Raw genomic sequence first — 27495 nt, 5'->3', positions numbered from 1 at the left:
AAGACAAAATCTGGTTTGTGTTTTTAAAGAGGACTTCCTTATGTGTGGAAAGTTGAATGTTTAGGAGTAAGAGCAGAAGCAAGAAGACTAGTTAAGAGGCTACTTCAGTGTCCAGGTGAGGGGTTATGGTACCTTGCAAAAGGGTAGCAGTAATAGTAGTAGTAGATAGAGAGAAATGGATGCATTTGGAATATATTCTGTAGATAGAGCAGACCTGACTGTGACTGCATCTTTCCTTCCTTCCATTTTCAACTCTATTGTTCCCACTTTCACCTAGATAGCATTATTTTACATCTGGACCCTTCCAGCAGTTCCTTTTCTCTCCAATCAGGACCAGATAGCCAAATGTGATAAGGACTTTATTTTCAAGACAATGGTATGAGTCACAAGGAGTTGAAGCAACCGCTGAACTGATCACCCTCATGCAACAGGAACAGAAGCAAAAGAAATGCTGTGTATTTCATAGAATTAGAGATACCACCTGATAATTCTAAAATACAGTGGGGCAAAAGGGAATGATTAAAATGGTTAATAATACTCTAGAACTCATTAGGGCTGGGTCAATCATTACCAAGAAAAGTATAGCCATTGTTTTGACAATGTCTGGAACTCTCTGTCTATTGTCTATCAACTCAGCTTACCTGACTTAGCCAGCAGAGCCAGACTTAAACTGTCACCACTAGGTTCTGAATAGGTTATAGCCAGAAAGTCCTATTCTGGGGAGAAGGAAGAAAAACTCCCGAGTGCTGTAGTTTTATGGAAAAATAGTCAAGGGGCTTCATAATCCTTTCAAATCTTAGCTTCAGTTTCTTTCTGATATAAAGTTTCCTGCATAAGACCTCTGGTCAAGATGGAGGCATAGGTAAACATGCTTTATCTCCTCATGCAACCACACAGTTGGAACAGAGAACACAAATAAAATATATGGCTTCAGAGTACAATTTCTTACTCTTGGCAGAGGAGAATTCAACATTCAGTGCCTCAGGCTTAATCCTAACATAGACTAAAACTACAAAGAGTTTATCCCATATTTGCACGTGAAGGCTTATTTCCTAGTCACATACCCCAAACCCATTTAAATTTTTTTTTTTTTTTTACCTTTGACTCTTCTGGTGTTCCCTTTGGATTGCCTTTTTCACACTGGGTCACCTTAGGTAATTTCCTTGTAAGCTTTGGTTGCAAATAAAAAAAATACATTTCAAATAAAAATACATCTAATTAAAAGATTTAGAAGACAGAGTCATTCTCTGATGTATGGGTGCCAGTAACTTGGCCTTGATAGAAACTTCCAGGAGATAGCTCTTTGGTAGATACTTGGGAACATCTTTATTTTACCCCTATCTTCTCACCCACCGTAGCCACCAAAGCTAGAGTCCACTCAAGACAGGAGTACTTCCCTGAACCCCTAACCCATGCTGGGTCACTCAGAGTTGCAGGCATGGTTCAGAAAGTACGATCATCATAGAAAACCCAATATGTTATGATTAGGGGTCGAGGTAGAGGGAATCGCTGGACAAGGAAAATGGAATTTTAAGGAATTATTTTTTAAAAATCTCTGTTGAAAGTAAAATTAATCTCTCACTACAAAGGTTCCAGTCAATTACTCCAAAGAGTGCCTGTTGGAATTCATTTTCTTGTGGTAGAATGAAGAACCCATGAGATCACAGAGTGCCCTTAATACCCCACACACTGCTTTTGCCTGAGGCTTCCAGGGAGAATCAATGCATGTAGATCATAAAACTCAGCCTCAGAAGAGTGGAGCAGGAGTAGTACCCATCTCAGCGCAGGCCTCCCTGACATTTGGGTCCTTATATAATCATTTTCCCTCCCTTGCCTCTTTGATGACTAGGAGTGGTATGGGGACACCAGGGAACACAGAACTCTATCCCACCTTTCTTTGAAGTTCTTCTATACTGTGGACCAGAGCCTCATTCTTCCTTTCCTGTTGAAAGAAGCAGAGTATAGTGTGATTCTGCACACTACCAACTGTCTTCCTTCAGTTGATTGTTCTCCATTTGACTCCAGTGATAATTTCCTACGAAACTCCATCTTACTTCATGATGCCAGATAAAGAAACTATGGTTTGATCTCAATATATACACACCAAGTTTCCAGGACTAGAGATGCTTACCTGTAGGGTTTACTATTATTAAATGTTACCAAAGAAACTATGCCCCACCCCCCCATCCCCTTTCATGCATGGATCCATTCTGCCATGACTTTTGACTTGACTCTTCTTTGAATGTAAAAAGGGGGTAGGGGAGGACCAGCTTATCTGGCAATTGATGAGGAATAAAACTTATCAAATGGCTCTTCCCAGCTTCTTGCTTACAAGTCTGGCTGTTTCTTCTTCTAGTTCCTGCAAAGCTCTTTCCCTTTCCAGTGTGGTGCAGTTTTCCTTCTCCCACTCCTCGTCTTCTGCTGAGTCCTTGGTCTGAGTTATTTCACTTTCCAGCCTGGATGGCACAAGCACACACTGTAAGAAGCTGGCAGTTTCAGAACTGACAAAACACGTATCAATTTTAAGGGTATCTCAATGATAATAAATACAAATTGCAAGTTTGGAACCCTTCTTTCCTGGATCCTTAGACTCAGATTCACTTTAAAGGTATCAACAGTAAGATTCCCCTACTTCCCAAGTCAAATACCGAATGTTCTTTCAGCTCAGGTGAACATCACTTAGTCTTTTAGAAATATATTTTAAAGTTGTTATATTTCAGGATCTAAGCCTAAGAGAAATGCCAAAGAATGAAGAAGAAAGTTTTTGCTATACAAGACATAGGTCTCTAGAGAAAGCTGCAATTCAGCTTTGTCTTTTCTTCTTCACCTTTCCCCCCCTTTTTGGATTGGGAGCTTCCCTTATGAAAACCCAGCACTTACCTCTGAATCTCATCTTCTTTCTCATGGATTTTGAGAAGAAGGTCCTGATTTGCTTCATCTATTCTCTGCATATCCTTTTCAAGGTCTGTGTTTAAACTGTTAATGTTCCTCTTTGACTGGGCCAATCTTAAGATTTCCACTTTTTTGGACCTGTAAGCTCAGCCCCCCAAATGAACAAGGGCCAGTTATCTTAAGATAAAAAACTTTGAGCCAAATGTGATATCTAGAACCTATAATTCATTAATATGACTGTTTCTGGGAGCACACTTTTTCTTTTTGATTCTTAGGAAATTGTATTTCTCAATCATGCTCTACAATTTGTTTCAATAATTCTAAACTCAATCAGGAAAGGAGGTCCCTCCCAGGCTTTTTCATCCAAACTGTTCCACTCTGATTCCAGGAGAAGCTTGCATTGAAGAGAATGGTTTTCCACACAAATTTTCCACAAAAGCTGATCATGCAATACATTTTTATTGGGTCCTTTTATCCAGGCAGCTGGCACATCACTAATGGATGAGCCTAGCTTTATGCAGAGCCAGAAGACGTTTCCACAGCAGGTAGGGTATTAGCTCTTCTCTCCCTTCTTCCATCTCAAAACTGTGCCATTGCCCACTACAAAGCTTGAGAATCTACCATGGGAAATCACTCCATTAAACACACACACATATGAACCAGCCATTCACTTTTAAGAATGAAAACACTGGTGACATCAGAGGAATGGCTGCATGAGAGGTTCCCTTGTCTCTCCCTTTGAAGTTACAACAATTTAAACAGCTGTAATTCAAAATGGATTCCCTGCTTAGCACACAAACATGCCTCAGAGATCCATGCTTTGAAATTTCTGAAGGTGGGTGAGTGGGAGCAAGACAGGGAGGAGGGAAGGGAGAAGAGCCAGGATAATGTCACAGATGGACACAGCCTGGAGCTCACTGTGGGTCTTGGAAGAAATCAATCACAAGAAGAACACTGAAAAACACACAAAGACACAGAAGCTAAATAACGTGTCATTAAACAATGAATGGGTCAACAATGAGACCAAGGAAGAAATCAAAAGCTACCTTTAAACAAATGAAAATGAGGATGCACATCCAAAACCTGTGGGGCACTGGGAAAGCAGTCCTAAGAGGGGAATTCATAGCATTTCAGACCTGTCTCAAAAACAAGAAAAAGCTCAAATAAACAATCTAACTTAACATTTGAAAAAGAACAACAAACAAAGCCCAAGGTGAGTAGAAGGAAGCAAATAATAAAGATCAGAGCAGAAATAAATGAAATAGAGTCTAAAAAATGATATAAAAGATAAATGAATCTAAGAGCTGGTTCTTTGAAGAGATAAACAAGATTGACAAACCTTTATCCAGACTCATTAAGAAAAAGAAAGAAAGGACCCAAATAAATAAAATCAGAAAAGAAAAAGGTGAAATAACAACTTACACCAAAGAAATACAAAGGAAATTAAGAAAGAAATACAAAGGAAATTAAGGAAATGTTATGAACAACTATATGACAAAAAACTAGACAACATGAATGAAATGAATAAATTCCAGAAACATACAGTCTTCCAAAACTAAATCAGGAAGAACCAGAGATTCTGAATAGACAGATTACAGTCAGTGAAATTGAAACAATAATAAAAAAACTCAAAACCAACAAAAGCCTTGGACCAGATGGCTTCAAAGGTGAATTTTACCAAACATTTCAAGAAGAACTAACACCTTTTCCTCTCATTATTTCATAAAATTCAGAAAAAGGGAAGGCTCTCAAGCTTATCTTATGAGGCCAGCATTATTCTAATTCCAGAACCAGATAAAAACACTACAAAGAAAGAAAATTATAGGCCAATATCCCTTGTGAACATAGATGCTAAAATCCTCGACAGAATATTAGTAAACCAAATATAGCAATGTATCAGAAGATCATACACCATGATCAAATGAGATTTATTCTTAGAATGCAAGGTTGGTACAACATTCACAATTCAGTAAATGTGATCTACCACATAATAAGAATGAATGATAAAAACTACATGATCATACCAATAGATGCAAAAAAAAAAAAAAGCATTTAATAAAATCCAGCACCAATTTATGATAAAAACTCTCAGCAAAATGGGATTAGAAATGATATATCTAAACATAATAAAGGTCATATATGACAAACCCACTTCCAGCATCATACTCAATGGGCAAAAAGTATAAGCCTTCCTCTTAAGGGGAACATGACAAGGATGTCTGCTTACACTTCTTTTATTCAACACAATACTAGGAGTCCTAGCCACAACAATTAGACAAGAAGAAAAAATGAAAGGCATCCAAATTGGAAAGGAAGAAGTAAAACTGACATTATTTGCGGATGACATAATACTATAGACAGCGAACCCCAGATTCCACCGAAAAACTACTAGAACTGATAAGTGAATTTAGCAAAGTATCAGGAAACAAATTAATATCCTAAAATCCATTGCATTTTATATGCCAATAACAAACTAAAAGAAAGAGATTAAGAAAACAATCCCATTCACAAGTGCTTCAAAATACCTAGTAATAAACCTAACCAAGGATGTAGAAGACCTGTACATGGACAATCATAAGATAGTGAAGGAAGAAATTGAAGAAGATACAAATAAATAGACGCACAATCAATGTTCATGGATAGGAAGAATTGATATCATTAAAATGTCTATACTACCCAGAGCAACCTATAAATTCAGTGCAATTACTATTAAGATTCCAGTAATGTATTTCACAAAACTAGAACAAATATCTCAAAAATTTATAAAGAACTACAAAAGGCCCCGCATAGCAGCAGCAACCCTGAGAAAAAGAACAGAGTTGGAAAAATTATTCCAACAGAGTTGTAAAAATTATGCTACCTAATATCAAAATATACTATAAGGCCATAGTAATCAGAACAGCATGGTACTGGCATAAAGACAGATACATAGATCAGTATGCATAGTCACCTTTATAGTCAATTGATATTCAATAGAGGAAGCAAGCACATACCTTAGGTTAAAGATATTTTATTCAATAAATAGTGTTGGGAAAACTGAACAGATAATGCAGAAAACTGAAACTACACCACTGTCTTATACTTCACACAGCAAATTCAAAATGATTAAAGACTTTAACGTTAGACCAGAAACCATAAAAATCATAAAAGAAAACATAGGCAGCAAAAATATTAGACCTTGTTCATAGCAATATTTTTTTTGATATATCTCCCCAGGCAAGAGAAACAAAAGAAAAAATACACAGATAGTACTACATCAGACTAAAAAGTTTTTGCATAGCAAAGGAAATCTTCAATAAAATAAAAGACAACCCACAGAATGGGAGAATGTATTTGCTGATACATCTAATAAGGGGTTAAATCCAAAATGTATAAAGAACTTACAAAAATCAACACCAAATAAAATGAACAACCCAATTAGAAAATGGACAAAGGACTTAAACAGACACTTCTCCAAAAAGGACACACAGATGGCCAATAGACATATGAAAAGATGCTTAATATCACTAATCATCAAAGAAATGCAAATTAAAACCACAATGAAGTATCATTTGACTTTGGTCAGAATGACTATCATCAAAAAGTCAACAAACAACAAGTGCTGGCATGGATGGAGAAAGGGGAATCCTCTTCCACTGTAGGTGGGAATGCAGATTGGTGCTGCCACTGTGGAAAGCAGTATGGAGTTACTTCAAAAAATTTAAAATGGATATGCCTTTTGACCCAGCTATCTCACTTCTGGGAGTATATCCTAAGAAACCCAAAATACTACTTTGAAAGAACATAAGCATTATTTATGATCACCATGATAAGGAAGCAGCCCAAGTGTCCATCAGTAAATGAGTGGATAAAACAACTATGGGACATTTACACAATGGAATACTACTCAGCCATTTAAAAAAAGAATAATGTACCCTTTGTGACAGGTTGGAGGAGTTGGAGAACATTATGCTAAGTGAAATAAGTCAGTCAGAGAAAGACAAATACCATATGATTTCTCTCATATGTGAAATTTAATGAACAAACTGAACTAATAAGTAAAATGGGGACAGACTCATAGTTGGAGATCAGGATGACAGCTGGAATTGAGCAAAAAGGAAAAAAGGACTCATGGATGTGGACGACAATGTGATGATTGGTGGGGGAGGGGGATATAATGGGACTAAATGATAATGGAAAAAATACAATGCAGATTAAATGAAAACAAAACAAAACAAATACTTGACGAAAACATTCAAACTTATAGAAAGAGGTAGATACTTGAATCCAAGAAGCAAACAGAACATTCGATTAATTCAATCCATAAAAGCCTTCTCCAAGGCACATTATATTAAACCTGTCAAAAATTAATGATAAAGAAAGAATTCTTAAGGCAGACTGAGAAAAGAAGACAGAAACTTATAAAGATAAGCCCATTAAATGATCATTGAATTTTTCAGCAGAAACCCTACAAGTTAGGAGAGAGTGGAATTGAATATTTAAACTATTGAAAGAGAGAACCTACGAGCCAAGAATAATATATCCAGCAAAGTTTTCTTCTGGTTATGAAGGAGAGATAAAGACTTACATAGGCATACAGAATCAGAGCAAATTTACCATCACAAAACCTCCATTACAGGAGCCTGAAGGGGTTTAATTCTACTTGAAACAAAAATAAATAAATAAAAGGATACAAATTATAAGTAATACAATTAACTGATAGACTGAAGCAGGATATTGCAGCCTTTTTTTTTTTTCCAGAAATGGGTATTATACATTTAAATATAAAGGTTAAAGGAGGTAAAACATTAAAAATAAAGAGACGTATAAGACAATAGCTACTGCAATTCAGAAATGAACTCACAGCATAAATAAGAATAATTGGGCACCATAAAAATATAAAAGTGGTAGTAGTACAGTTCTGAATTTTCAAAGGCGAATGGAAATAAGAAGCATTCAGAAGAAAAAGGACTATTGTATATTTGAAAATTTCTTTTGATATACCCAATGGTAATCACACACACAAAAGTCAAAAACAGAGACTCATTACATAAAAATGAGAAAACAGAGGGAAAAAAAATCAGAATACCACCAAACTAAAACAACACACAGACACACAAGAGAAAAGAAACAATGGAGACCCTGAGCTACCTGAAAACAAAAGATAAAATGGCTACAGGATATCCTCATACATCAAAAATTACCCAAATGTGAGGGAGACTTCTGGCCAAGATGGAGGTCTGGACAGACATGCTGTGTCTCCCTCCACTACTGGGAGAAAATGCAACTGCCTCAAGACTGGAGACAACCATAAGTTCCAGAAAATTGATCTGCATAGAAGTCAAACAAAGAAAGATATAAAGAATGGGTGTTCATCCAGACAGGTAGGAGGAGTGGAGCCAGGGCGGAGAGGATGCAGTGTGGTCACTGCAGCAGCGATGGCAGTGCCAGGCTGACAGAAAGCACAGTCACACGTTTTAAAGGGAGGGACACCTGGGGAGTGCTCCGAGCACCATACCAGACAGTGCAGCTCACAGTCCCAGTGCCAGGATATATCAAGCCTCATTGCTTCTGACTGTGCAAACCAGTGGGGGTTGGGGTGGAGGAGGAGACTGCCAGTCTCTCGGTGGAGCTTACTTGTTTGAAGGGCCCTCACAGTCATAGAATGTCCACAGACCCACCCACTCTAGGAATGACAGCTGGAGAGGCGACAGTCCCATAAGAAGTGGGAGAGATGCCTGGAAGAGGGGCAAGTGCTGAGCAGGCAGCATTGTTCCCTCCCTCTCAGACCCCACCCCAACATACAGTACCACAACGTGGTGAAACAGGTCACGCTGTACAGATGAATATCTAAGGCTCCACCTCTTACAATATAACAGGAGCGACAGCTCTACCTAAGACACAGAGGCAAACAAACACAGGAGCCTGTCAAGATGAGAAGAAAGAGAAGTCTGGCCCAAAAGAGGAAATAAATCAAGGTTCCAGTGGGATAACTAAGTGATGAGGAGCTAGCAAACATAACAGATGCAGAGTTCAAAACACTGGTGATAAAGATGTTCATAGGCTTGAAAGATATGCTTAAGTATGGCAAATGCATAAGGGAAGAAATGAAGGCTATGCTAAGTGAAATGAAGAAAAATCCACACAAAATCAATGATGAAGGGAAGGAAACCAGGGTTCAAATCAATGATTTGGAACATAAGGAAGAACTAAACAGTCAACTAGTACAGAATGAGGAAACAAGAATTGTAAAAAATGAGGAGAGGCTTAGGAACTTCTGGGACAACTTTAAAAATGCTAACATCTGAACCATAGGGGTGCCAGAAGGAGAAGAGGAAGAGCAAGAAACTGAAAACTTATGTGAGAAAATAATGAAGAAAAACTTTCCAAATTTGGTGAAGGAAGTAGACATGCAAGAGAGTCCCGAACAAGCTAGACCCAAAGAGGACCACACTAAGAGACATCATAATTAAAATGCCAAAGGTAAAAGATAAAGAAAATCTTAAAAGCAGCAAGAGAAAAACAGAGAGTTACCTACAAAGGGGTGCCTATAAGACTATCAGCTGATTTCTCAAAATAAACTTTACAGGCAAGAAGAGACTGGCAAGAAGTATGCAAGGTGATGAAAAGCAAGGACTTATAACCAAGATTACTCTATCCAGCAAAGCTATCATTTAGAATGGAAGGGCAGATCAAGTGCTTCCCAGACAAGGTAAAGCTAAAGGAACTCATCATTACCAAACTATTGTTATATGAAATGTCAAAGGGACTTACTTAAGAAAAAGAAGATCAAGATTATGAACATTAAAATGATAACAAACTCACAACTATCAACAACTGAATCTAAAAAATAATAACAAAACTCAACTAAGTAAACCAGAACAGGAACAGAATTATAGGTATGGGGATCATTTGGAGGGTTATGAGCTGGGAGGGGGAAGAGGGAGAAATGGGGAAATGGTGCAGGGATTAAGAAGCATAATCAGTTGGTACAACATAGACAAGGGGAATCTAAGAATAATATAGGAAAGGGTGAAGCCAAAGAACTTATATGCAGAACCCATGGACATGAACTAAGGGGGTTGGGATTGCTGGAGGGAAAGGGAGTACTGGACAGAGAGGAGCAAAGGGAAAAAAATGGGACTGTAACAACATAATCAATAAAATATACTTTAAAAAATTACCCAACTGTAAATAGACTGAACTTAGCAACAAAAAGGCAGAGTAGCAGATTGGACCAAAAAATAAAACCCAACCACATTCTGCCTTCAGGAGGCATATTTCAGCTGCAGTTACAGATATAGCCTTAAAGTGAAAGGGTGGAAAAAGTTTCTCTGAGAAAATGGCACCCAGAGAAAAGTGGTTGTGCATACTTCTATCTGACAAAATAGATTTCAAGATTAAAAATGTAACAGGAGACAAAGGTGAGCATTTTATAATGTTAAAGGGGACAATACATCAAGAAGACATACACTTCTCAATACATATGCAACCCATGAGGGAGCACCAAAATATATAAAGCAATTACTAATAGAATTAAAGGTAAAAACTGATGAAAACACAATTATAGTAGGGGATGTAAATACCCCATTAACAGCTATGCATATGTCATCTAAACAGAAAATCAATAAGGAAGTGCTGCTGGCTTTGAATGACACATTAGACCAAATGGACACAACTGACATTTACAGGGCCTTTCATTCCAGAATGCCAGATTACAGTCTTCTCTGGTGCACACAGAACATTCTCAAGGATATGTTAGAATGCAAAACTAGCCTCAATGATTTAGGGAGATTGAAATCATACCAAGTATATTCCTCTATCACACTGCTCTGACTTTGGAAAACAACTGCACAAAGAAAGCAGGAAAAAAATCCCCCAAATATGTGAAGATTAAACAACATGCTACTAAAAAATAACTGGTTAAAGGAGAAATAAGAAAAGAGATCAAAGATATGCAGAGGAACACGACTCACCCTTTGGCACAACCACATCAAAATTAAAACTAAGCTATAGAACAACCATCATTCAGAACCATCAAAAATTGAGCTGAGTGGAAGTCCTACAACTACAGCAACTACAAAATTCAAGAAGAAACCAACTATGGAATTAAAGAAGAAACCACACTGAGACTAGTAGAAGGGGAAAAGACATGGAAAAAGCTGGCCCCACACCCATGTGTGCTGGATAAAAATTAGGAGGCTTATCTGAGGAGCAAGGGGTCCCAGCCCCACACTCAACCCTCAGCTTAGGGCTCCAATGCCAGTAAGAGAAGTCCTTGTAACTTCTGGCTGTAAAAACCAGTGGGGACTGAAGCTGTTGAAGACAGAAACTTTGGAGTCTCAGGCAGTTCCTCTTAAATGTCCACACAGACTTAGTCAGACTCACTCCCTCTGAGCTCAAGCATAGGGGCAGCAGATTGAAAGGCATCAGAGATGTACAAGGAAGGAAATAATTTTCTGGCAATAGGGTGAGAGGTGGAGGGCAACTTTCTCCCAGAAAGAAGTGCTAGCAGAAGCCATTGTTCCTTTTTTGAGACCTCCCCCGATAGATCCACAGAGCCAGCAGGCAGGTGTCATATTCGAGACTCCATGAACCTGGCTCATAATGTTTGCTTTACCTTGGTGATTCTCTGAGGCCCTGCCCCACGCAACTATTTGGTCCACCCAAGCTGTTTCCAGTGGCTTTTCCATATGAATGGTTTGTCTTGGCCCTTGCTTCAGATTTTCCCAAATTATCTTAAAAAGCAGCATCTGACTTCAGTGACCCTACACCTCTCACCATGTTGTCCCAGGCCTGGTACTAACAGCAGCCAGCCTTTGTTCACAACTTGGTCTCACTCAGGCACCTTTAAGTCCAGCATAGTAACAGCCATCTGCAGATTGCTTAGTAGCTTATGCTGTGTGACCCTAGATAGAACATAGTTGGTGGCTGGCCTTGGACTTGCCAGTAGCAATCAAGGCTCAACTACAACAGAAGGGTTCACACAGCCCACACAGTGGGCACACCTTGAGTACCCAGCTTAGGCAATAGGGGAAGCTGTGCCACTGGACTCTACAGGACACTTACTATATTTGGCCACTTTACCAAGCCTGAGAGAGGTAGCAACTGTACCTAACACATAGAAACAAACACAGGGAGGCTGCCAAAATGAGGAGACAAAGAAACATGAGCCAAATGAAAGTACAGAACAAAACTCCAGAAATAAGAACTAAACAAAATGGAGATTAGAAATATACTAGATTCAGAGTTCAAGACACTGGTTATAAGGATGCTCAAAGAACTTAGTGAGGATCTCAAAAGCATAAAAAAATCCAATCAGAAACAAAGGATACACTAATTGAAATAAAGAACAATTTATAGGGAAACAACAACTGAGTGGATGAAATTAAGAATCAAATTAGCAACTTGGAATATAAGGAAGCAAAAACACCTAATTAAAAAAAAAAGATAGTGTAAGGAGTCTCTGGAACAACTTCATGCATTTAAACATTCACATCATTGGGGTGCCAGGAGGAGAGGAGAAAGAGCAAGAAATTGGAAACCTAGTTGAAAAAATAATGACTGAAAACTTCCCTAACTTGGTGATGGAAATAAACATACAAGTCGAGGAAGGTCAGAGCGTCCCCAAAAGATGAACCCAAAGTAGCCCACCCCAAGATACATTAAAATTAAAATGCCAAATGTTAAAGACAGAGAGAGAATCTTAAAAGCAGCAAGAAAAAAGCAGTTAGTTACCTGCAAGGGAACTTCCATAGGACTATCAGCTGATTTTTCAAAGGAAATTCTGCAGGCTCAATGGGATTGGCAAGAAATATTTAAAATGATGAAAAGCAAGGGCCTACAACCAAGATTATTCTACCCAGCAAAGTTACTATTTAGAATCAAAGAACAGATAAAGTTCTTCCCAGACAAGGAAAAGCTGAAGGAGTTTATCCCCACCAAAACAGTATTGTATGAAATGTTAAAGGGTCTTCTTTAAGAAGAAAAAAAGAAAGGATAAAAAATATGAACAATGGCATGGCAAATAAATATGTATTTATCAACAATTGAAACTAAAATCAGAATAAACAAGCAGAATATAAACAGAATCATAAGTACAGAGAACATTTGGATGGTTGTCAGATGGGAAAGCGGTCAGGGGATGGGAAAAAAAGGTGAAAAGATTAAGAAGTACAAATTGTTAGTTACAGAATAGTTATGGAGATGTAAAGTACAGCATATGAAATAGAGTAGTCAGAGAGCATATATGCATGACCCATGGACATAGACTATGGTGTGAGGATTGCTTGAGAGAGTGGTAGGGCTTGGTAGATAGGGGCAAAGGTGGGAAAACTGGGACAGCTGCAATAGCATAAACAATAAAATATAATTAAAAAATGATACATAGACACAAAAGAGAATGATAATACAACACATCAAATCTATTAAGATTCAGCAAAAGCAGTAATAAGAGGAAAGTTTATATCATTATAGGCTATCAAGAAACAAGAAAATTTCCAAATAAATCACCTAATATTACATCTTGAAGAATTAGGAAAAGAAGAACAAACGCATCCCAGAGTTAGCCAAAGGACGGAAATAATAAAAATTAAAGCAGAATTGATTGAAATAGAGAACAAAAAGACAATACAAAAACTTAATGCAACAAAGAACTGGCTTTTGGAAAAGATTAATAAAATTGACAAACCCCTGAGACTCACTAAGAAAAAAAAGAAGACTCAAATAAATTCAGAAATGAAGAAGAAGACGTCACTACAGACAACATAGAAATACAAAAGATCATACAAGAATATTATGAAAGCCTATAGGACACTAAATTTAATAACCTAGGAGAATTGAACAAGTTCTTTGAAATATTTAACTTTTGTGGACTGAATCACAAAGACATGGAAAATCTAAACAGACTGATTAAACAATGAGAAAATTGAAACAACAATCAGAAACCTCCCCAAAAGTAAGTTGAGGACCAGATGGCTTTAATAGTGAAGTCTGTCAGTTATTCAAAGAATTACTACCTATCTTTCTCAAACTCTTAAAAAAAAATTTAAAGAAGAGGCAATACTTCCTAACACATCTTATGAGGCCAATGTTACCCTGATACTGAAACCTTGCAAGAATAACACACAGAAAAGAAAAGTACAGACCAACATCTCTGATGAATACAGAGGCAAAAATCCTAAACAAAATACTAGTAAATCGAACACAAGAATACATACAAAAGATAATACATCACAATCAACTGGAGTTCATTCCAGGAACTCAAGGATGGTTCAACATATGCAAATCAATAAATGTGATATACCACATTCACAAAATAAAACGTAGAAATTATATAATCATATCAATAATGCAGAAAAAGCATTTGACAAGACACAATATTCATTTCTGATGGAAACACTCACTAAAATGGGTATAGAAGCAAAGCACCTTAACGTAATAAAGGCCATATATGACAACAGTTAGCTAATAGCATACTCAATGGTGAAAAACTGTAAGCTTTCCCTCTAAGATCAGGAACAAGACAAGGTTGACCACTCTCACCGCTGCTGTTCAAAAAGCCTGGAAATCCTAGCCAGAGTAATCAGGCATGAGGCAGAAATAAAAGGCATCCAAATTTGGAATGAAGAAGTAAAAATGTCATTTTTTTGCAGATGAGAAGATTCTTTATTTAGAAAACTGTAAAGACTCTACCAATAAATATTAGAAACAATAAACATGCAGTAAAAAAAAATACAGTAAAGTTGCAAGATAGAAAATCAATGTACTAACATTGAAATTTGAGAAAAATAAATAAAAATTCAATTAACTCCCTTTTCAGGTGCAACAAAAAGAATAAAATTCCTGGGGATAAACTTAACAAAGGACGTGAAGGACCTATACACTGAAAACTATAAGACATTATTTTTAAAAATTGAAGAAGATGTAAAGAAATGGTAAGATATTTTGTGTTCATGGATTGGAGGAATCAACGTAGTTAAATATTATACAAACAAAATACAGATTTAATGCAATCCCCATTTAGTTCCCAATGTCATTTTTAAAGAAATAGAACAAAAAAAATCATATTTGTGTGGAACCACTGAAGATCCTGAATAGTTAAAGCAATCCTGAGGAGCAGGGTGGGGGTGGGGATGAGGGAACAAAGACGGAGGTATCACACTCTCAGACTTCAAATTGTACTACAAAGTGACAATAATTTTTTAAAAAGCATGGTATTGGCAGAAAAAAAGACACACAGATCAATGGAACAGAATTGAGATCCCAGAAATAAGCCTACACGTGTATAGGCAACTAACATTTGACAAAGGAGTCAAAAACATACAATGGAGAAAAGACAGCCTTTTCTATAGATGGTGCAATGAAAATTGGAAAGCCGAGACTGGTACACGATCTGATGCCACCAGGGGCAGATCCAAGAAGTGCAGATCAATCAAGAAGCAGCAACAAACAAGAAGAGTCACAAAAATGGGGAGACAGAGAAACAACCAACCATCGAAAGGAAAGGAAGAATCCCCAGAAAGAGTGCTAAATGAAATAAAGGGAAGCAAACTACCAGATATGGAATTCAAAAGATGGATTATAGGGAAGCTCAATGAGATCAGTGAGCTCAAAGAAAACTACAAAGAACTCCAGGGAAACTACAAGGAACTCCAGGGAAACTACAAGGAACTTACTGAGAATTAAACCAGCATGGAAAAGGACATAGAAGCTATCAAGAAGAACCAGGAGGAAATGAAGAATACAATTTCTGAACTGAAGAACACAGTAGAAGGAATTAAAACCAGGCTAGAGGAAGCAGAAGATTGGATCAATGAGCAGGAGGACAACAGGAAGCACAGAGGGTCCCAATGAAGATTAACCCAAACAGGCCCACTCCAAGACACATCATAATTAAAATGGCAACATTTAAAGACAAAGAGAGAATCCCAAAAGCAGCAAGAGAGAAAGAGCTAATAACATATAAGGGAGCTCCAATAAGGCTATCATCAGATTTCTCAGAAGAAACACTACAGTCAGAAGGGAATGGCAAAAAAGATTCCAAACAATGAAAAACAAAGGCCTATAACCAAGAATACTCTACCCAAGGTTCTAATTCAAAATGGAAGGTGAAATAAGGAGTTTCCAAGACAAAGGAAGGCTAAAAGAATACATCTGCACCTAACGCACATTGCAAGAGATGTTAAAAGGTCTGCTTTAAGAAGATGAAGAAACAGAGAGAGACAGGGAGAAACACAAGTACAAAGGGGGAAAATGACAATGAATAAATACCTATTCATAATAACTTTAAATGTAAATGGATTAAATGCACCAATCAAAAGACATCGGGTAGCTGAATGGATTAGAAAGCATGACCCTCATATATGCTGTCTACAAGAGACCCCCCTTAAACAAACGACCTACACATACTGAAAGTGAAGGGATGGAAAAAAGTATTTCAAGCAAATGGACATGAAAAAAAAAAAAAAAGCTAGGGTAGCAATACTTATATCAGACAAAACAGATTTTACAGCAAAGTCCATAAAAAGAGACAAAGAAAGACATTTCATAATACTTAAGGGGAAAATCCATCAAGAAGATATAATCCTTGTAAACATATATGCACTCAACATAGGTGCATCCAAATATATAAGGAAATTTTTGAAAGACTTCAGGAAGGATATAGATAGCAGCACACTCATAGTAGGGGATTTTAACACCCCATTGTCAACAATGGACACATCTTCGAAGCAAAGAAACCCAAAGATATTGAAGCATTGAAAACACTCTAGATCAAATGGACTTAGTTGATATATATAGAACTTTTCACTCCAAAGAAGCAAAACATACATTCTTTTCAAGTGCACATGGAACATTTTCAAAGATAGACCATGTGGTAGGACATAAAACAAGCCTCAACAAATTCAAGAATATTGAAATTATATTGAGCACCCTCAGATCATAATGGCTTAAAACTGGAAATCAACCTTAAGGAAAAAACTCAAAAATATTCAAACTCATGAAGAATGAATAACATGATATTAAATAATGAATGGGTTAACAATGACATCAAAGAAGAAATAAAAAAAGTTTCTGGAAACAAATGATAATGAACAGACAACAACCCAAAACTTATGGGATACAGTGAAAGCAGTCCTGAGAGGAAAGTTCATAGCAATACAGGCCTACCTAAAAAGGATAGAAGAATCTCTTATAAAAAATATAACCCTACAGCTACAAGAACTAGAGGAAGAACAACAAACAAAGCCCAGAGCGAGTAGAAGAAAGGAAATCATGAAGATCAGAGCAGAATTGAATGATATAGAGACTAAACTAACAGTTCAAAAGATCAACATAAGTAGGAGCTGGTTCTTTGAAAAGATAAACAAAATTGACAAGCCTTTAACCAGGCTCATGAAGAAAAAAAGAGAGAAGACCCAAATAAATAAAATCAGAAATGAAACAGGAGAAATCACAACCGATATCACAGAAATACAAAGGATTGTAAGAAATCATTATGAACTACTGTATCACCAGAAATTTGACAATCTAAATGAAATGGATAATTTTCTGGAAACATATAATCTTCCAAAACTGAATCAAGAAGAAGCAGAGAGCCTGAACAGACCAATAACAACTAGTGAAATTGAAGCAGTAATGAAAAGACTTCTAGCACACAAAAGCCCTGGACTGGATGGCTTCACAGGTGAATTTTACAAAACATTTAGGAAAGAACTAACTCCTATCCTTCTCAGACTATTCCAAAAAATCCAAGAAGAGGGAAGACTCACAAACTCTTTCTATGAAACCAGTATTACCCTAATTCCAAAACCAGGTCAAGACACAACAAAGAAAGAAAACTAAAGGCCAATATCGCTGATGAACATAGATGCTAAAATCTTCAACAAAATATTGGCAAACAGGATCCAGCGACACATTAAAAAGATCATACACCATAATCAAGTGGGATTCATCCCAAGGATGCAAGGATGGTTTAATATTCGCAAATCAGTAAATGTAATACACCACCTAAACAAAACGAAAGACAAAAATTACATGATCGTGTCAATAGATGCAGAAAAAGCATTTGATAAAGTACAACACCCATTTATGATGAAAACTCTCAGCAAAATGGGAATAGAGGGAGCATACCTCAATATAATAAAGGCCATATACGAGAAAACTGAAGCGAACATCATACTCAACGGACGAAAACTTAGAGCATTCCCCCAGAAGTCAGGATGAAGACAAGGATGTCCCCTCTCTCCATTGCTATTAAACATAGTCTTGGAAGTTCTAGCCACAGTAATCAGATAAGAAAAAGAAATAAAAGGCATCCAAATTGGAAAACAAGAAGTAAAACTGTCATTATTTGCAGATGACATGATAGTGTACCTAGAAAACCCTATAGACTCCACGAAAAACTACTCAACCTAACAAGTGAATTTGGCAAAATGGAAGGGTACGAAGTCAATATTCAGAAATCGAAGGCATTTCTGTACACCAACAATAAAATATCAGAGATAGAAACTAGGAGAAAAATTCCATTTACTATAGCAACAAGAAAAATAAAGTATCTAGAAATAAACTTAACTAAGGAGGTAAAGGATCTGTATTCAGAAAACTACATAACACTGAAGAAAGAAATTAAGGAAGATACAAATAACTGGAAGCACATACCATGTTCATGGATGGGAAGAATCAACATCATTAAAATGTCCATACTACCCAAAGCAATTTATAGATTTAATGCAATCCTTATCAAAATACCAATGACATATTTCACAGACCTATAACAAATACTTCAGAAATTTATATGAAACCAAAAAAGACCCCGAATAGCCACAGCAATTTTGAGAAAGAAGAACACAGTAGGAGGAATCACAATACTTGATATCAAACTGTACTACAAGGCCACAGTATCAAAAAAGTTTGGTACTGGCCTAAGAACAGACACATATACCAATGGAACAGAATAGAGAGCCCAGAAATAAATCCAGGTCTATATGGTCAACTAATATTTGACAAAGGGGGAATGAACATAAAATGGAGTGAAAAGAGCCTCTTCAACAGGGGGCCTTTCCAACAGTGTTGGGAAAAATGGACAGGGACATGCAAAAAAAATGAAACTTGACCATCAACTTACACCATACACCAGAATAAACTCAAGATAGATCAAAGACTTAAATGTAAGCTGTGGCACCATAAAAATCCTAGAGGGAAACATAGGCAGGAAAATTTCAGATATCCCACATAGCAACATTTTCACTGATATATCTCCTAAGGCAAAGGAAATAAAAGAAAGAATAAACAAATGGGACTACATCAGCTAAAGAGTCTCTGCTCAGCAAAAGAAAACATCAGCAAGATGAAAAAGGAACCAACCATATAGGAAAATATATTTGTCAATGATATCTCAGACAAGGGATTGATCTCCAAAATATATAGAGAACTTATACCACTCAACACCAAGAAGACAGACAACCCAATTAAAAAATGGACAAAGAACCTGAACAAACACTTCTCCAAATAGGTCATACAGAGGGTCCAGAGACATATGAACGAATGCTCAACATCACTAGCAATCAGAGAGATGCAAATAAAAACCACAATGAGATACCACCTCACATCAGTCAGAATGGCCATCATCAACAAATCAACAAACAACCTGTGCTGACGAGGATGCAGAGAAAATGGAACCCTGGTGCACTGCTGGTGGGAATGCAGACTGGTGCAGCCACTATGGAAAACAGTATGGAATGTTCTCAAAAACTAAAAATGAAACTGCCTTATGAACCAGCAATTCCATTGCTAGGATTATATCTGAAGAATCCTGAAACACCAATTCAAAAGAACTTATGCACCCCTATGTTCTTAGCAGCACTATTTACAATAGTCAAGTGCTGGAAACAACCTAAGTGCCCATCTGTAGATGAGTGGATCAAAAAACTGTGGTACATTTACACAATGGAGTACTATGTAGCAGAAAGAAAGAAGGAACTTCTACCATTTGCAACAACATGGATGGAACTAGAGAGAATTATGTTTAGCGAAATAAGCCAGGCAACAAAAGAAAAATACCTTATGCTATCACCTGTTACAGGAGACTAATGAACAACACAAACAAATGAGCAAAATTGAACCAGAGGTATGTAAACAAGGAGTGAACTAACTGTAACAAGGGGGGAGGTGGGAGGGAGAGAAGGGGGTAAGAAGGGTAAGGGTCTAGTCAAAGAACATGTATAAATTATCCACAGACATGGACAACTGATGGGGACTGACTATGGGAGAAGAGGTGGGCAGGGTGCGGGGAAGCAATAGGGACAAAAGTAGGACAACTGTAATAGAAAAACAAACAAAAATTTTTAATGGGGAAAAAAAAAAAGAATGGAAAAGCAATTTTAGTGAATATTAGAAGGACAAGTGTTTTCCATCACGCTGTATATTTTTCTCCCTACCTGATTCCTCCAGAATTTGGTATTCTGAAGAAATAAGTAATGACACAAGGTTCTTTGCATAAAACTAATAAGACCAGTTGTTAAAGAGGTTTTGGTGACCAAGACTTTGACTGGAATGTCATTCCTAAAGGAGACATGCTTGGGCTCTGGTTGCTAGGAACTAGGATTGACTTTTGAAGGTAATAAAAGCCCACAAGAAAATAGGCTTGGCACCTTGGTTGGTTGCATGGTCCATGGAAATCTCTCCAGGAAAGGAACAAAGGTTGCTTTCCTGAAAGATGGCTAGAAGGGAACTTAAGGCACAATGCAAAACTTGAAGGACTTGGAAAAGACAGGTGTTTACAAGCAAGGCTGAATAGCAGGTATGTGACTCAGCTTCTGTGTTCTGAAGGGCAGACTGAAGGTCACCCTAAATGTTCATTGTGTAAGTTCCAGCAAAGCAGACTTAAAGATCATAAGTGATCATTTGCTGCTCTTGTTGTATTTATGCAAATGAACAGGATAAATTAAAACTGGACTTAATGCAGTCCTTTTAATGACAAGGAAGGTAATCTTAAGGAGAAAAATCTGATTCAAGGAAAATCACAATGCTCAGTGGTAGACTATAAAGTAGTACAGCTAACTGTCTTTAAAGTTTCTTTCCATTTAAAGTTTGTTATTATTTGAAAGTTAAACTAGGTTTGTAGCATCATCAAAGATGCTTAATTTACAGGCAAGAAGAATGTCAAAGGCCTTGCAACTGGATGTCTTTCCGATAAGACAGTCCTACAGATTTAGAGACTTGTATGTGGGTTATGTTACATAAATTAACATGTGTTTTCTGTTTTCAAAGGGCATAAGCCTATGATCTCATTACCTGAGTGATTGTTTGTACATATAGGCCTCACTTAATCCTGTCTGCATCACTGCCTCCTAGAACTCAATGGTTTGGCTGAACTAAGTGGCTGGGTTGGTGAAGTATGGGGTGGTCTGTGGGCTTCACTTTAAAACTGGTTTCTCTTTTCTATCCTAATGGCTTGGACAGAAAGGGCCCAGATATCTGAAAGGGAGGGAACGTAAAATATTCCCCTCAGCTCAAACTAAGTATAGTGGGCAAAAGGCTTTTGGACAGGTGAGACGTGCCTTGCATACCTTCCTCCAAAGAAGCAATTTTTTTCCCTAATGTGGGACATTGAAAAATTAATCCCTGCCTTTTGTCATGCAGTTGTTATGGATTGAATGATGTCTTTAACCCTGTTGCCAAATCTGTTGCCCCCAGAATACAACAAGGATGCCAGCCTGTTAAACCAAGCGCAGCATTGTCTGGGGGCAGCAACTGACCTGGAATCTGCACGATCCTTCTCCATATGGGAAGGCCACCCTCCCCTCCACACCCCTACTCTTATTAGGAATTTCTGGACCCAATGGTAGATAGGACAACGACCATGTCCAGCTTGAAGCAGCTAGAGGAGCATGAGACCTTTGCCCAATGTCCTTTATAAGATTATAAAGGGTCTTAAGTGTGAGCGGGGGGATTGTTATTTTTTATTATCATGAAAAATCAATCAATTAATTAATTATTTTAAAAAAGAATAATATAGGAAAGGGTGAATCCAGAGAACCCGTATGCATGACCCATGGGCATGGACTGGTGGGGTGGGATTGCTGGGGGGGAGTACTGGGCAGAGGGGAGCAAAGGGGAAAAATACGGAACTATTATAACAATATAATTAATAAAATATACTTAAAAAAAGAGGAGCTGAAGAACAAAAAAACCTTGGAAATGTGTCTAGGGACAAGTGTGCAAGAATTTCTATAAATTATTTAACTATTTAGCATAATTATTGAAAATTTTGAAGTAAAGCAGACAGATGATTGTATTTTTTTTTTTTTTTGTATGTGTAACATTTTGTTAAGTCTACTCTAAGGTCATCTGACTATCATAGAATAAAACTTTGTTGACTTTTGTCATTTAAAAAAAAATTGGAAAGCCATATGCAAAGGAATGAAAGTAGACTGCTATCTGTCACCACATACAAAATTAACTCAAAATGGATCAAAGATGTAAATAGAAGCCCAAAGCATTAAGTTACATAGAAGAATAATAGGTACTAAATTTATAGACCTTGATCTTAGAGACTTTATAATTTCGACCTCAGTGCAAGGGAAACAAAAGCAAAAATAAATTAATGAGTCTATCTCAAACTAAAAAGCTTCTGCATGGCAAAAGGAACTGTCAACAAAACAAAAATGTAACCAATCAAATGGGAAAAGATATTTGCAAGCAAAACCTCCAGCAGCGGTTAATATCCAAGGTATATAAAGAACTCATACAACGCAACAATAACAAAAAATTCAATTAAAAAAGTGGGTGGAGGACCTGAACAGACTCTTCTCCCAAGAAGACATGCAAATGGCCAACAGATACAGTAGTCCCTCTCTAAAGCGTGGTTCACTTATCATGGCCTCACTGTATTGCGGGATTTTAAAAAATATTATATTTAATTATTTATCATGGATTTTTCGCTATATTGCGGGATTTTGCGGTACTGTATACATATGTTGTTAAAGTTACGTAGGTTAAAGAGTGTAGAATATGTTTAAGAACATAGGTAGTGTTTATAAAAGTGTTGAAAAGGTTAATAAGGGACTGGGAACGGTTTATAAGTGTGTGGGAAGGGTTTATAAAGCCTTAATATATATACATACTAAAATAAATGTAAGGTTCCTACTTCACAGATTTTCACCTATTGCGTGTGGGTGGGGGAGTCTAGAATGTAATACCCGTGATAAGTGAGGGAATACTGTATATGAAAAGATTCTCACCACTAGCTATTAGGGAAATCCAAATCAAAACTACAAGATACCACCTCACACCTGTTAGAATGGCTATATCATCAACAAGACAGATAAAATGTGTTGGAAATGTGGAGAAAAAAGAATCCTCATTCACTGCTGGTTGGAATGTAAATTGGTACAATCAATTTAAAACAGTATGGATAGAAGTGCCTCAAAGAATTAAGAAAAGAGTTATCATATCACGCAGCAAGCCCTCTTTTGAGTATAAACCTGAAAAATTTGAAAACATTACTTTGTAAATATAGGTGCACCCCTGTGTTCATTACAGCATTGTTCACCATGGCCAAGACATGGAAACTGAAGTGTTCTTCAACAGATGACTGGATAAAGATGATGTGGTAAAAATATACAATGGAATACGACTTGGCCATAAGAAAAGGTGAAATAGTCTCATGGGTGAGAACATGGATTGATCTTGAGAATATCATGCTAAGTGAAATAAGTCAGAAGAAAAAAAGTCAAGAACAATATGATTTCACTCATGTGGGATATAAAACTGAAAACTAATGAACAAACAAGACAAACCAGAAAAATAAATACATAAACAAACCTCACAGACACAGACAACAGCCTGGTAGTTACCAGAGGGGAAGGAAGGTGGCAGGGGAGATAGTAAAGGCTAAAGGGGGTCAAATATATGGTGACAAAAGGAGATCTACTTTGGGTGGAAAACACATAATGTAATATATAGATGATGTATTATAGTCCTGTGCACTTGAAACCTATATAATTTTATTTACCAATGTCACTCCAGTAAGTTTAATAAAAATGCAAACACCTCTTGTGAAGAAAATTTAAAAAAAAAAGAATGTTAATGCTAGAGTAGTCTAGGAAAGGTACCTGGAACATGGGAAGCTCTCAAGAAACTTTTCTCTTTCTGTGTGTCAGTTAATTAATTGAAATAATTATCCAAGAATAAGGTAGTGAGACAAAAGGACTTTTGAGTAGGAATGGGATGATTTTGGAACAGAAAATCCTACCTTGGAAAGGCTGGCTTGGTAGAGGATTTACAAATATTCTCTTCAGGAGAGCATAGAGACCTTGGCGTGGATGGATAGGTAGAAATAGAAGGAGAGAGGGAGACTAGAAAGTGAGGAAAAGCATCAATAGCAAACCTACTTCATATTTTGGTTCTAGGTGTGGTTTTGCATAACCATAATTACTTACTCATAGTCTAGTTGATTTTCTTTGTGTTCTTCCATTGTAGATCCCCTGAAATACCAACAGAGATGTATCTAATGAGTTGGGGAAGTGAGTCCATTTGTGGAGTAAGCAGTCAAGAGTCCAGAAATACAGGAACAAAATTAACTGATTTTCTCCCTCCAGCCCTCTCATTTTGGCTGTGACAAAATCCAGCCTTTTGATTCTTCTGCCCATGATTAGATTATGCCTTAGTAAGGATACAGTGAAGACAGAGGGATAATGCTGGCAAATTGAGTGTACGTCCTGCTAGCAGGTATACTCACGGATGGTTCACCAACAAAAACCCTTTGGAAATTTATAAACAGCAGTAAGAATCAATAAAAGTTATCAATTTTTCTTAAGTCCTTTTTTGCGCTAGACCTAGCTGATTTATTTAAGGTCCCATGGGAATGGCGTAGGTGCATAGCTGCCCTAAAAAGTAATCTGTCTGCTCTCTAGCCTGGCCTCTGTAAGGATCTCTAGATATTGAGATCTTTAGTATTACATCAGGCAAAGAAAAACCAAGCAGAATTAAGTAATTGGGCTCATTCTGCCCTAGTTTCTCCTCTTTATCTCCATTACTTCAACAAACTCTACCTCCCTTCTGATGTGTATGGTCTTTCTGATTCTTCCCTAGTCAATTTGCTTCTGAAAAGTCTAATCTTTCCCCACTGGAGTTATCCAGTAGAATCTCAGAACCTTCCAATAGGTCATGACTCTTATTGACATTGGATGGGTGGGGCAGCGTGTCACAATGGGGGGGATGACAATGATTTCTCATCGTTGGTGCAGAGTTCAGAGCCTAGATGGGTGCCTGTGTTTCATAGCCGAGTCTTTCCTCTAGTCGCAGTAGGTTTAACGGGTCTGACTTCTGCATAGCATAAAGGGGTAACCTCTTACTTCTATTTCTCTGCGAGGTTGAGCTCCCTTCCTGTTCAAGTGTGACTAATATGGGAATCCTGGGTCCTAAGGCCAGTCATCTAATTTCATCATATAGCCAACTAACCATTCATTCATTCATTCATTCACTCATTCATTCATTCAATAAACACTGAAACACTGAAAGAGCACCTATATATGTCAGGCACTATCCTAAGCACCAGGCAGACGGTGAATAAAACAGCAAAAAGCATCTGCTCTCATGGAATTTATATTCTAGGGTGTGTGTATGTGGGGGGAGGGGGAAGTCAGGGAGAAAAATAAATGAGTAGGTTTATTTTTACTTGGTGTAATAAAAAAGGAGAATGCTGGGAAGAAAAAAATGCATTGTGTGTGGGAGGGAAGGTGCTGCAGTTTTAAATAGGGTGGTGCGAAGAAAGCAGCTGAGCATTTTCAGACCCTTTAGTGTAGATGTGTTACAAGGACTAGTAATGGGACACCTTAGGTCTTGCTGAGATGGAGGTACAATCCACAGACCTTACAATAACAGGCAATAGCAAGTCTATGGGGAGTAGCAGCATGGACCAGCAGGAAGCCCGAAGGCCAGCAGGTCCAGGAGCACCAAGAGGCGGCATGAAGACCCGAAGCTCCTCTTTTTAAGGATACATAGTTTTTCCCTGCTCCTCTTACTTTCTGTAAAAGAAGAGAGCTCTGGAGGGGGAGAATCTCCCTAAAACACTGGGAAATTACCCAAAAGAGTTATTTAACTGGGGAAAGTTCATGATATCTCAAATTAGCCCCATTGAGTCTTTTTTGCCAACTTTAGCCATAGGAGCTAGAGGGGGAAGATATAAAATCAATTGCAGAATGCCATAGTGAATATGTTTCTGCATAATGGAATATGTACATTTTGGCCAGATTCTTCACTGTTTGTAACTTTTTTGTGTGTGTCTGAATCATATTAACCTGGAAGGTTTCGGATCTTGACTTAATAAGTACCGCATTGAGTTGATTTGTGGTCCAGAGTGACTTCTTAACACACTGTAGTTTCTAACAAACTATTTGTAAAATTAATGGCCTCTGATGACCCCCATTACCATCTCCCTTCTTCCTGAAAGAAGGCATTTCATTGCTTTATGAAGCTGTACACAGAAGAGTAATTAAGTAACAATTCAGGCCAATGGCCTCTCCCAGGAATTAATGGTAAGGAGAGTTCATTAACCCCAGCAGGTTATAGCTTCTCCAGGAAATGCCCTGGACCAAGGTTATTGTAGGTATTAATGGATTGGGTAGGGACTTTAACTTGGATAAAAATAAAGCTCTTCCTCCTTCCTGGGGAGCTTTTCTCCTTGAGGGACTCCCAAAGGCAGTCCCGTAGGAGAAGCAGAACCCCAAGGTTGGGGCCTTGTGTGAGATGAGGACAACAGATGGCTGTTAGTAAGAATTGCTAAATCAAGGTAAAAACAGGGCTTTGGGGGCAAATTAAGGTCCTTGCTATAAGCCTTTCTGCTATTGAGGAGGTGGCTTGATTAACACCCAGCACAGCTTTAGAGTCGCTGTTTTCGCCTCGTTAAGTTCTCCATGCCAGGCCTTGCCCTGCACAGAAGAGTCACAGAGATTTTGGATTTTGCTGCATTGCTTCCAAGAATGCAGTGGCCTTTGTGTGGAAATCTGTTGTGAAAACCCCTGCTCTTTTTCCAGGCTGGGCATTTAAGCTGTTTGCTGGGCCTTTGCCCTTCTGCTGGGAGGGGACTGGCCAGAGATGGGAGTCCTGAAGGGAGGTGCATGGGCCCTGGCCATCCTGCTGCCTCAGGGAGATGGAGAGCTATTTCTTCCACTCGCCTTGCTTGTCTGCATGTCACTGTGGCAAAATTTTCTTAATTTTATCCATGAGCCCAGTTTTGAGGCTCATATCCATGCAAGGCTCTAGAACTTCATTTTAGGTCACTGGTTTTTCAATACAAAATCAATTATGCTATTTCCCTTATGTTTCTACTTGTTTTTAGTGACTATTTCTGTACAGTGTTTAGGCTCATACACTTTCTTTGAATTTCTTTTCAGAATCTTCTCAGAATAGTTTTCTCAAAAGCAATGTGAAGGAGAGAGAGAGACAGAGAGGCAGAGAGAAAGAGAGAGCCATTAGCAATAAACTGGTGTAGTTTGAACTGGCAAAAAAAATTATGTATTAAATATTTTCTTTTAAAATTAAATGTTTTAAAATTTATTGCACCATTGTTACAAGAACAGCAATTTTAAAAAGTACAGTTCATCAAGGATCTCACCTTAG

General features: G+C 37.6%; 1 protein-coding gene across 1 annotated transcript in view; it reads right to left on the bottom strand.

Annotated features, from left to right (window-relative positions):
- Positions 1 to 25843, bottom strand: part of TMCO5A (transmembrane and coiled-coil domains 5A) — a 120940-nt gene extending 95097 nt beyond the window's left edge. Inside the window, exons 1-5 of the mRNA XM_090268337.1 lie at positions 25746 to 25843; positions 2881 to 3030; positions 2333 to 2456; positions 1892 to 1942; positions 1099 to 1170 (exon numbers count right to left, since the gene is read on the bottom strand). Of these exons, the coding sequence (XP_090124463.1) occupies positions 1099 to 1170; positions 1892 to 1942; positions 2333 to 2456; positions 2881 to 3030; positions 25746 to 25843 (495 nt within the window). The remainder of the gene's footprint in view (positions 1 to 1098; positions 1171 to 1891; positions 1943 to 2332; positions 2457 to 2880; positions 3031 to 25745) is intronic.
- Between the last annotated feature and the right edge of the window lie 1652 nt (positions 25844 to 27495).

The sequence above is a fragment of the Furipterus horrens genome, unplaced genomic scaffold (genome assembly GCF_987537825.1).
Source record: "Furipterus horrens unplaced genomic scaffold, mFurHor1.1.pri manual_scaffold_3, whole genome shotgun sequence".
Classification (NCBI taxonomy): Eukaryota; Metazoa; Chordata; class Mammalia; order Chiroptera; family Furipteridae; genus Furipterus; species Furipterus horrens.
Note: the sequence above shows the minus strand (reverse complement) of the source record. Positions and strands in the feature narration are given on the sequence as shown.